At 49.3% G+C, this 11,724-nt stretch overlaps 1 protein-coding gene across 1 annotated transcript; it reads left to right on the top strand.

Moving 5' to 3' along the window:
- Positions 1-2,095: 2,095 nt before the first annotated feature.
- Positions 2,096-9,886, top strand: LOC118886225 (primary amine oxidase, liver isozyme-like). The gene is given in 5 exon segments (XM_036835641.1): positions 2,096-2,633; positions 2,636-3,799; positions 8,002-8,287; positions 8,996-9,125; positions 9,368-9,886. Coding segments are annotated over 5 exon segments (2,289 nt in total). The 5' UTR covers positions 2,096-2,200; the 3' UTR covers positions 9,644-9,886.
- Positions 9,887-11,724: the final 1,838 nt, after the last annotated feature.

The raw sequence follows: 11,724 nt of genomic DNA on the forward strand, positions 1-11,724 counted from the left end.
ACTTGCACCTGGATAAATGCTTCCTGGAGCTACAGAACACAAAGATACTACAAGGGACTAAAAATACCTGCATGCGTGGGCAATCGGGGCAATTATGAACCGTAAGATACAAAAAAGCCACAAACCAACTGCCACTTCTGAGGTGCCGGGAGCAAAAGCAGGGTACTGGGCATGACCCCTGCACACAGCACCACCAAGGGGGTGGGCAAAACACCTCAGCCACCCCTTGGACCCGACCCACCGATCTGCCCCCAACCTCACCCTCACCCTCACCCTCAACCCACATAAGGAACCAACCCAACCTCCACAGAGAGCAAACAAGGGAACTTGCGTTTGTTTGTTTTTAATTAATTTATTTATTTATTTTTGGCTGCATTGGGTCTTCGTTGCTGCGCGCGGGTTTTCTCTAGTTGCGGCCAGCAGGGGCTACTCTTCGTTGCGGTGCGTGGGCTTCTCATGGCGGTAGCTTCTCTGGTTGCGGAGTATGGGCTCTAGGAGCGTGGGCTCAGTAGTTGTGCGCACGGGCTTAGTTGCTCTGAGGCATGTGGGATCTTCCTGGACCAGGGCTCAAACCCGTGTCCCCTGCATTGGCAGGCGGATTCTCAACCACTGCGCCACCATGGAAGTCCTGGGAACTTGTGTTTTGTTCTTACTCCTTCCTGCTGCAGCATGAGTCCCAGTAAAGCCTTGCCTGAATTCCTCCTCTGGCTTCTTATCAATTCTATTGATTAAAGAGTCCAAGGACACGGGTCAGTAATAAAATGACCCCTTATGTGGAATTCCCATATCAAAATAGAGCTGGTGGCATAACCAGATGATATTTGGAGAATCTGACCTTTCTGGTGTTGATTTCCCTGGCTTCACATGTTCTGAGATTTCTCACTGTCTTCCCGCAATTACTACTTTGCTTAGACACACACCTCACAAGGCTTCCTGACCTGACCTCTTCTGCCTGCCCCACTCCCGTCCCCACCTCACACCCCATAAGCTGGCCTTGGCCGTTCCCTGCCCAGGCCCAGGCTGTTTCAACTTTCTGTACCTTTGCACCTTCTGTTCCCTTCGGCTGGAATGCCCTGTCCAGTCTCCTGCAGGCACACGCACTCTGTCTACAAGGTCGGTCCAACATGGCTTCCTGGGGAAGTGCTCTTGGACATGTCCAGGTTGCAAAGGATTCTCCTCCAAGCTCACGAGGGATGCATGTCCTCTCTCCAGATCCCTCAGTCTCTCCTAGCTCCCCTCAGGACCTGGCTGCACAGAGGATGGCAGTCTCCCACACATCACCTGCCCAAGAATGGAGGCAACTTTGCTCTCTGCCTCTGCAATATTTTGGAGGCGGGTTTCCCGGAAATGAGGGTTGTGGGCAGCTAGGTTTTGTTCACAGCCAGTTTCCAGGCACCCTGACCTCTGCCGTGCTCCATCAGTCCTGCTCAAGTGGGGAGGGATCTCTGTTACACTGAAACTCCCCACCCCCTCCAACTTTGGACTGGCTCCACCCCCCCATGCTCCCCTCCAGTGATTTAGGGTGCTCAGGGCCTCCAAGATGTTGACCTGGCTCAGCCCTTCAGCCCCCCAGCTCCTCCCAGGTGCTTTATGTTCTCAGCATGACTCTCCAGTCCCCTGTGGGTGCCAGTAGGATTCTGGTTGATGGGGGAGCCGTAGACTGTGACGAGGGCTTCGTCAGCTAGAGGACGGAAGGAGGGAATCCGGCTGGAGGGGTGTGCACAGGTGAGTTTTGCTTGCGGCCTTGTAGCCAGGAGAAAGGCTGCATCTGGAGAGTGGAGGAAGAGCCCAAGGACAGTCCCTTTCTGTCCCTGTCACTTCTTCTGCTTGCCTCTCTCCAGCTGTATCTCCCAAACTGATCCCTCCCCCACTTCGTTCCCCAACCTTGAACCTGTGTGTTTGTTTTGGAAAAGGAGGACAGAGGCTTACATGGGCCACTTAAAGTCCACGTTCCTACATCAACCCCACCTCCCGAGCCTGGCCTGACCCCTGATTCCCCCAACCTCCACCCCCTGCCAACCTTCTGCCCTTGGCTGCTTGTCTTGAATGTACCCATCGTGCCATTGCCCAGAAGCCCCACCCAGAGCCAGGAACCTCCAGAGACTGAAAGGGGCATCCTGCACCCAGGTCCTGTCTATCTGTCTGTCTTTCTATCTTGCATTCCGATTCAAGAGCCTGGAGGCAGCCAGGATCTTTAGCTATGGCTGTCTTTATTCTTTTGTCCCTGTGGAGTGTTCTGGTGATGGGCATGGGTGAAGGTGGTGCTGGGAGTGAGGAAGGAGTTGAGAAGGAGTGTCATCCTGGCCTGCCTCCCTTCTGCCCCTCCGGATCTCCCAGTGCCCAGCCCTGGACACAGCCTGGCCAAAGCCAGCTGTTTGCTGACCTGAGCCGAGAAGAGCTGACGGCTGTGATGGGCTTTCTAACCCAGGAGCTGGGGCCAGGCCTGGTGGATGCAGCTCAGGCCAGACCCTCAGACAACTGCATCTTCTCGGTAGAGCTGGAGCTGCCCCCCAAGGCTGCAGCCCTGGCCCACCTGGACAGGGGGAGCCCCCCGCCTGCCCGGGAGGCACTGGTCATCGTCTTCTTTGGAGGACAAGCCCAGCTCAATGTGACTGAGCTGCTGGTGGGGCCCTGCTGCACCCCTCCTACCTACGAGATGTGACTGTGGGGCGTCATGGGGGCTCCCTGCCCTATCACCGACGCCCCGTGCTCATGCGAGAGTACCTGGACATAGACCAGATGATCTTCAACAGAGAGCTGCCCCAGGCTGCTGGTCTCCTCCACCACTGCTGCTCCTACAAATGCCAAGGACAGAACCTGATGACGATGACCTCAGCCCCCCGTGGTTTGCAATCAGAGGACAGGGCCACCTGGTTTGGCCTCTACTACACCATCTCAGGGGCTGGGTTCTTCCTGCACCCCATAGGCTTGGAGCTTCTGGTAGACCACAAGGCTCTGGACCCTGCTCGCTGGACCATCCAGAAGGTGTTCTTTCAAGGCCGCTACTATGAGAGTCTGGCCCATCTGGAGGAGCAGTTTGAGGCCGGCCTGGTGAACGTGGTGGTGATCCCAGACAACGGCACAGGTGGGTCCTGGTCCCTGAAGTCCCAGGTGCCTCCGGGTCCGGCTCCCCCTCTGCAGTTCCATCCCCAGGGCCCCCGCTTCAGTGTCCAGGGGAGTCGAGTGGCCTCCTCATTGTGGACTTTCTCCTTTGGCCTCGGAGCTTTCAGTGGCCCAAGGATCTTTGACATCCGATTCCAGGGAGAACGGCTGGCTTACGAGATCAGCCTCCAAGAGGCCTTGGCTGTCTATGGTGGAAATTCCCCAGCAGCAATGCTGACCCACTATATGGACGGCAGCTTTGGCATGGGCAAGTACTCCACGCCCCTGACCCGTGGGGTGGACTGCCCCTATCTGGCCACCTACGTGGACTGGCACGTCCTTTTGGAGTCCCAAGCCCCCGAGACACTACATGATGCCTTTTGTGTGTTTGAGCAGAACCAGGGCCTGCCCCTGAGGCGACACCACTCAGATTTTCATTCCCACTATTTTGGGGGCCTTTTGGAGACAGTGCTGGTCTTCAGATCTGTGTCGACCTTGCTCAACTATGACTACGTGTGGGATATGGTCTTCCACCCCAGTGGGGCCATCGAAGACAAATTCCATGCCACAGGCTACATCAGCTCAGCGTTCCTCTTTGGTGCTGCCCGAAGATACGGAAACCAGGTTGGGAAACACACGCTGGGCACGGTCCACACGGTCCACAGTGCCCACTACAAGGTGGATCTGGACGCGGGAGGTAAGACATCCTGGCAGAGGCCAGGATTCCAGTAGAGGGGGCTGAAGTCTCCATGCCTAGATTTAAAAATTGTCATTGAAACATTAAAAATGTAAAAGTATAAGAAGTAAATGTGAAAGTCATCAAATTCGTCAGAGATTTTCACCCTTAGATGGTTATTCTCTCATGTTTAAAAAAAGTCTTTCCTTTTTTAAAATCGTGCATCTGCAATCTAGAATATATTACAGTGTATACTATGTATATATGATATACTGATATACATATTTAGAATTTTACCACCAAATTTCAATCATAATGTACATATATTTTGTCACTTCTAATTTCTCACATAACAACATATTACACTCACTCAAACAACAAATATTTACCGAATGCATATTTGTGCCAAGCACTGCACTAAAACAATGTAACAAAAGAAACAACATCCCTGCTCTCAGTAGGCTTAGGTTGTGATGGAGGAGTGGAGAGAACGTGGAGGGCTCCTGGAAAATGTGAGAGAAACATTTTGTTTTTATTGAAGTTTACTTGACTTAACAATGTTGTGTTAATTTCTGCTGTACAGCAAAGTGATTCAGTTATTCATATATATATTCTTTATCATATTCTTTTCCATTATGATTTTTTTAAATTAATTAATTAATTAATTTTGGGGGGCTGCTTTGGGTCTTCGTTGCTGTGTGCGGGCTTTCTCTAGTTGTTGCGAGCCGGGGCCACTCTTTGTTGCAGTGCGCAGGCTTCTCATTGCGGTGGCTTCTCTTGTTGCTGAGCACGGGCTCTAGGTACACGGGCTTCAGTAGTTGGAGCACGTGGGCTCTGCTGCACAGGCTCAGTAGTTGTGGCGCACGGGCTTTGTTGCTCCGCGGCCTGTGGGATCTTCCCGGACCAGGGCTTGAACTCTTGTCCCCTGCATTGGCAGGCGGATTCTTAACCACTGCGCCACCAGGGAAGTCCTCCATTAAGATTTATCACAGGATTTTGAATACAGTTCCCTGTGCTATCCAGTAGGACCTTGTTGTTTATCCATTCTATATATAATAGTTTGCATCTGCTAACCTCAAACTCCCAATCCATCCCTCCCCCCCGGGCAACCACAAGTCTGTTCTCTATATCTGTAAGTCTGTTTCTGTTTCATAGATATGTTCATTTGTGTTGCACTTTAGATTCCACATATAAGTGATATCATATGGTATTTACCTTTCTCTTTCTGACTCCCTTCACTTAGTATGATAATCACTAGGTCCATCCATGTTGCTGTAAATGGCATTATTTCATTCTTTTTTATGGCTGAGTAGTATTCCATGTGTGTGTATGTATATGTACATATATATATATATGTATGTATGTGTATATCGCATCTTCTTAATCTAATCATCTGTTGATGGACACTTAGGTTGCTTCCAGGTTTTGGCTATTGTAAATAGTACCGCTCTGAACACAGGGATGCATGTATCTTTTTGAATTACGGTTTTGTCCGGTTATACGCCCAGGAGTGGAATTTCTGGAACATATGGCAACTCTATTTTTAGTTTTTTAAGGAACCTCCATACTGTTTTCCACAGTGGCTGCACCAATTTACATTCCCACCAACAATGTAAAAGGGTTCCCTTTTCTCCACACCTGAGAGAAATATTTTTATACTTAACCTCTCTGTATCTCAGTTTACTCAAGTGTAAAAATGGTGTAACAGTGCATTCCTCATAGGACTGTTGTGAGAATTAATGATGACTATTTAAAAACATTTTTTTCTTTTGAAATAACTTTAGACTTACAGAAAAGTTGCAGACATTATATAGAGTTCTCATATACCCGTCACAAGCTCCCCCTAATGTTAACATCTTGCATAACCACAGGACAATCACAACCAGGAAATTAACATTGTTACAATACTATAAACTACAGACTTTATGAGAATTTCATCAGTTCTTTACTGATTTCCTTTCTCTGTTCCGGGATCTAAACCAGCAACCCACATTGCACTTAGATGTCCTATCTCCTTATGGTCTCCTCCAATCTGGCATTTCTTTAGGTTTTCCTTGTCTTCCAGGAACTGACACTTTAGAAGATACTAGTCAATCATTTTGTAGCATGTCTTTCAATTTGGGTTTCTCTGATATTTTCTCATGATTGGGTTGAGCTTGTGTTTTTGTTTCTGTGGAGGTTTTTTTGGTAAGAAAACCACAGAAATGACTTTATACCCTTCTCAGAGCATCATATCAAGGGGTATTTGATGTCCATATGTCTTATTACCAGTGATATTGGCCTCAAGCACTTGGTAAGGTGGTGTTTTCCAGCTTCCTCCATTGCAAAAGTTACTGTTTTTCCGTTTTCAATTAAGAAATATTGGGGGGAAATTTTTGATGCTATGCAAATATACTATTTCTTTTCATCTCAAACTCTTTCTTCTCAAACTCTTGCCCACGAATTTTAGCATCTATTGGTGGATTTTTCCTGCAACAATTATTATTGCTGTGTCATTTACATTTTTTCTCTTATTCTTTATACATTTATGAATTGGAATTCTCCGTTAAGAAAGTGTTATCCCTCCTTTTTACTTTATTTATGTATGTAATTATTTATTCATAACTATATGGACTCATGGATATTTTATTCTAAGGGTTATAACCCCACACTATCATTTATTTTGTTCCTTAAATTGTTTCAGCTTTGGCCATTGGAAGAGCCTTCAGGTTGGTTCCTGTGTCTTGCTGACATGCCTCCATCCTTTTTTGAGCACTTCTTTACTTTCTGGCACCGCAAGATGTTCCAGTTCCATCTTGTATTTTCCCTGCTCCAGCCCTGAAATCAACCACTTCTCCAAGAATCTCTGGTTCCTTTTATTGGAGAATAGTATTTAGAAACCAAGATCTGGGTACCAGGTGTGCTCATTATTACTGGGATGTCATTGCTTTTAGGCTCTCTCATCGGACTTAGCTAGAAAATATATGTATGTATTCTAACTGACGCACACATCTCTCTTTATCTCTACATCTAAGCTATGGCAACTCTTAAAGCACTTGGAGCGGTGCCTGACACACACAGAGAAGTATTAGCTATTATTATTATTATTATCCACATGAGCCTGCTTGTGTGGATGTACCGGAAAGGGAACTCTTGGCCTTTAATTGTCATCTACAAGTAGAAACTGTGGAGTGTGGCCTAGGAGCAGTAATTCACAAAGGGAAACTGAGGGTTTGCTTAATCAGTCTCTGCTCTCTTTGATCTTTGGAAGGTATGGAGGGAGCTTCTGGCATGTTTTGGTTTACTGCTCTTTGGTCTCAGATCACTTAAGTTGAGTCCTAATATGGAACCTAGTTGGACTCCAATAAAATCATTCAAAACTCCAAATATTCAGGCAACAGACTGTGTCTTTGGCCTTGCCCCTTATTTCTTGCCAATCCCCAAGCAATAGAAAACACCGCTAAGCTCCAGCAGTGTTGGGCTTGGGGTCTGACTATCCTTCCCTCTGACCTGCATGTCTGCTGTCCATGTGTGATGGAGCCCCTTTGTGTTGGTTTCCTCTGGGTACTGATGTGTAGGCAGTGTAGAGCCAGACTGAGACCTGGGTCCCCGGCACTGCCATGAAACTAACCACATGCCCTTGGTGACAAACCGGGGCACATTATTTAAATTCTCTAAGCCTCAGTTGTCCCATCTGTAAAATGGGGACAATTATAGTTCCTCCTTCATCAGGTTGTTGTGCAAGTAAAGCATCAATCCATGTAAAGCCCTCAACACACTGCCTGTGCAGAGCTCCTCCAAGTTCAACAAATATGAGCTACTGCTGTGATTATTTTCATGAGAAGGCAGTTCTAGTGATGCCAGAGGGCTTCAGATATGAGGTGCAGACCCTTGCCTCAGGTCAGAAAGAACCAGGCCCTGCACGTTGCCTGCTAGACTGCTCCAACCTCAGGTAAACCACCCTCCCTTCAGCTCCTCAGAGGGGGAAGGTCAGTGAAAGCGCAGTCACAAGTCATCTGGGATTATTACCAGAGATGATATCAAGAAGAAAGATCTTCTCCAAATCTCTGGATCAGGAACATCTTGGGGAGAGGGGAGGGAAGAGGGGGCACACTCAGTCTGGCTTTCTCTTTGGCCCCCACTCTGAAGCCAGGTGGGAACAGAGTCCAGAGGGGGCGGAGCAGCTGCATGACCAGTCCTCCCTTTTCCCCCTTCCCCCCACCATCTCCGCTTCACCCTGGCAGGACTGGAGAACTGGGTCTGGGCTGAGGACATGGCTTTTGTCCCTACGGCGGTACCCTGGAGCCCCAAGCACCAGATACAGAGGCTGCAGGTGACCCGGAAGCTGCTGGAGATGGAGGAGCAGGCCGCCTCCCCCCTGGGAGGTCCCTCCCCTCGCTATCTGTACCTGGCCAGCAATCACAGCAACAAGTGGGGGCACCCGAGGGGCTACCGCATCCAGACAGTCAACTTTGCTGGGGAGCCCCTGACCCAGAACAGCTCCATGGAGAGAGCCTTCAGCTGGGCGAGGTGATGGGGTGTCAGAGAGGCACTGGGGGAGGCGGACTGTATCAAAGGCTCCATGTTGCTGGGAACCCAGGTTCCCCCACCTCCCATGGGTGTGTGTACATATACACACTCACGATCACACATTCACACACACATCCCTGCAGCCACAATCTTAGGCCGCTCAAAATGAAGCCTCCTGCGTGGATGAATGAATGGAAAGATACGTGCTGAATCAAATATGACAAAATGCTCCAGGTAGAATCTAGGATGCGGGTATATGGGTGTTCACTAGACTATTCTTTTAACTTTTCTGTATGTTTAAAATGTTCACAATCAAGGTTGGAGGGGAAAACAAAGAGAGGAGCACAGATCTGAGGGAATATTCCCTAAAATGCAGGCACATGAGATACTGAAATTCACCTAAGATGGGAATCAGGCCATGTCTGTGCATATGCATCTAGGCCCAGACTCCCATCTGCATGGATGCGTGAGCGACAGTCCCACCTGAAGTCTGAACAATGGGCCGGTAGATGTTTGAGATACGGGATATTGAGCAAACGCGGGAACTTTGTGAGAGAGCGAGAGAGAGGGAAGTGGACAGAAAACGATACAGAGGCTGGACAACGTAAGACCTTTATGCTCCTTTCCCCTTTGTGTCCTCTCTTCAGTGCAGCTTCAGGCAGCAGGATGAGTCGATGACCTTGTGGGTCTAATCCAAATCCCCTGCAGGTGCCAGCTGGCTGTGACCCAGCGGAAGGAGGAGGAACCCAGAAGCATCAGCATCTATAACTTGAATGACCCCTGGACCCCCACCCTGGACTTCACTGACTTCATCAGCAATGAGACCATTGCTGGGCAGGTGAGTTGAGAGGGAGGAGGTGGGCACGAGGGGGGAGGCAGGGGGAGCAAGGATGAGCCTCTCACTCTCTCCCAGGCCAGATTCCTCTAGGGGTCTTTAGAGCCCACTAAAGAAGAAAGCGCTATGATTTCACATTTTTCCTGGGCTGCTGAACTCAGTCCTCCCATACAAGGCCACTGGGGGAGGCAGACGTGTCCTTAGCAAAGCCAGACCTCATGATCCTCTTTCTTAGCCCCCATTAGGACTTGGTGGCCTGGGTGACAGCCGGTTTCCTGCACATCCCCCATGCAGAGGACATTCCCAACACAGTGACTGTGGGGAATGGCGTGGGCTTCTTCCTCCGACCCTACAACTTCTTTGACCAGGACCCCTCCATCGATTCTGCTGACTCCATCTACTTCCGGGAGGACCAGGATGCTGGGAGCTGTGAGGTCAACCGCCTGGCTTGCCTCCCCGAGGCTGCGGCCTGTGCCCCCCACCTTCCTGCCTTCTCCCACGCGGGCTTCTCCCACAGCTAGGTGGTTCCTGGGATGGGGAATGTGGCTGGGACCCCAGTGCCAGGGAGTGTGGGGAGGGGAGGGGATGGGCACTGGATGGGGCCGCCCTCCCTTCCCTCCCCCTCCCTGCTGGGAGCATCCTGAGTCTGTGATGCCTGACACAGGGGGTTCTCAGCTTTGTTGACCCCAAACCTCCTGGGTTCCTGTCGCAGAGAAGAGAGGAATGGCCAGCCGGGAGTCTAAAGTGATGGCCATACTTTTCCCAGAAGACTCCTGTTTTTTTTAACAGTTTTTTAAACAAGCATGTTTTAATGGGGTTTTGTTTTTTTGTTTTTTTTTTAATTTTTTTTGGCTGTGTTGGGTCTTCGTTTCTGTGCGAGGGCTTTCTCCAGTTGCGGCAAGTGGGGGCCACTCTTCATCGCGGCGCGCGGGCCTCTCACTATCGCAGCCTCTCTTGTTGTGGAGCACAGGCTCCAGACGCGCAGGCTCAGTAGTTGTGGCTCACGGACCCAGTAGCTCCGCGGCACGTGGGATCCTCCCAGACCAGGGCTCGAACCCGTGTCCCCTGCATTGGCAGGCAGATTCTCAACCACTGCGCCACCAGGGAAGCCCCCTTTAACAGTTTTTTAATCTTATTTTTCAAATGAGATGTAATTCATATACCATAAAATTCGCCCTTTTAACATGTACAGTTTAATGGGTTTTAATATATTCATAAAGTTGTGCAACCATGACTACTATCTAATTCCAGAACAATTTCATCACCCCAGAAAGAAACTCCAAAATCTGTTAGCAGTCACTTCCTATTTCCCTCCAACCCATTCCCAATTCTAGGTAACCACTAACCTTTCTGTCACTACAGCTTTGCCTAGATTCTGGAAATTTCATATAAATATATTCATACAATAAGTGGTCTTTTGTGGTTGGCTTCTTTCACTCAGTGTAGCGTTTTTGAGGGACATCCATGTTGTAGCATGAATCAGTACTTCATTCCTTTATGGCCGAATAATATTCCATTGTATGGATAGACCATATTTTGTTTCCACTCTTTGGTTGTTACGGATAATGCTGCTATGAACATCTGTGTACAAGTTTTCATGTGGACAAATGCCTTCATTTCTCTTGGGTATATACCTGGGAGCCGAATTGCTGGGTCATATGGTAATCTATGTTTAACGTCTTGAGGAGCTGCCGACACCATTCCAAAGTAACTGTACCATTTCCTTTCTTTTTTTTTTTTTTTTGCATAACATAACATAAAACTTAAACTTTTATGCAACATACTTATACACAACATAAAATGTACCATTTGGCCGTTTTAAAATGTACAATTCAGTTACCTTAAGTACATTCAGAAGCTTTCTTGGGCCTCCCCAGCTCCTCCTTTGCCCTGGGTTTTGAATATGAAGGTGAGGCATCTAGAGACTAGCTGTTCTCTGGAGCCCCAGGACAGGGTCCCCACTAGGCCTGTGTCCCAGATCTTCGGCAGGTGCTTCCCTCAATTCCCTGTTACCCTAGCTTCCTCCTTCTCTCTTCTTTCTTCTCCTCCTCCTTCCCCTCCTCTTGCTACTTCAGCTTTTACTCCCTGGTATTTCCCTCTGAGGTCCTGGGGGGAAGTCCCTGCTGCCTCAGGTCCTATAATCCCCCACCCCAAATCCCCTCAGTTTTGGTGTCCTCCTCTGTCCCTGGGATGGGGAAGCCTTGGGCATGCAGGGCACTGTGGAGCCAGGTGTGTCGCAGTGGGACAGTCCCCACCTAGTCAGGCGACAGCCTCCAGGGCCTCACATCCCTGCTGCCCCTCCTGGGGCGTGGACTTCGGATGGCTATAAATAAGAACTGGGACATTTTCCAGAAAGGAGTGTGGGAGCAGGAGTAGGGTGGGGAAGAGGTAGACCTCAAAGACCGAGTTTTCTCAGGTGCCTCCAGGCTAAAGGAACCCACGTGGAGTGCGGTGTCTACTTCTATAGTTTGACCTATCCTGTCAGTGTTTTTTCTAGAGGGGGCTGTGAGGTCAGGAAGAGAGGGGGTTTCTTCCCCAACTGGAAGCCCGGGCCACAGACCCAGCCCTAGGGGAGGACACTGGGTGGGCAGGCCCTGGCAAG

The sequence above is a fragment of the Balaenoptera musculus genome, chromosome 20 (genome assembly GCF_009873245.2).
Source record: "Balaenoptera musculus isolate JJ_BM4_2016_0621 chromosome 20, mBalMus1.pri.v3, whole genome shotgun sequence".
NCBI lineage: Eukaryota > Metazoa > Chordata > Mammalia > Artiodactyla > Balaenopteridae > Balaenoptera > Balaenoptera musculus.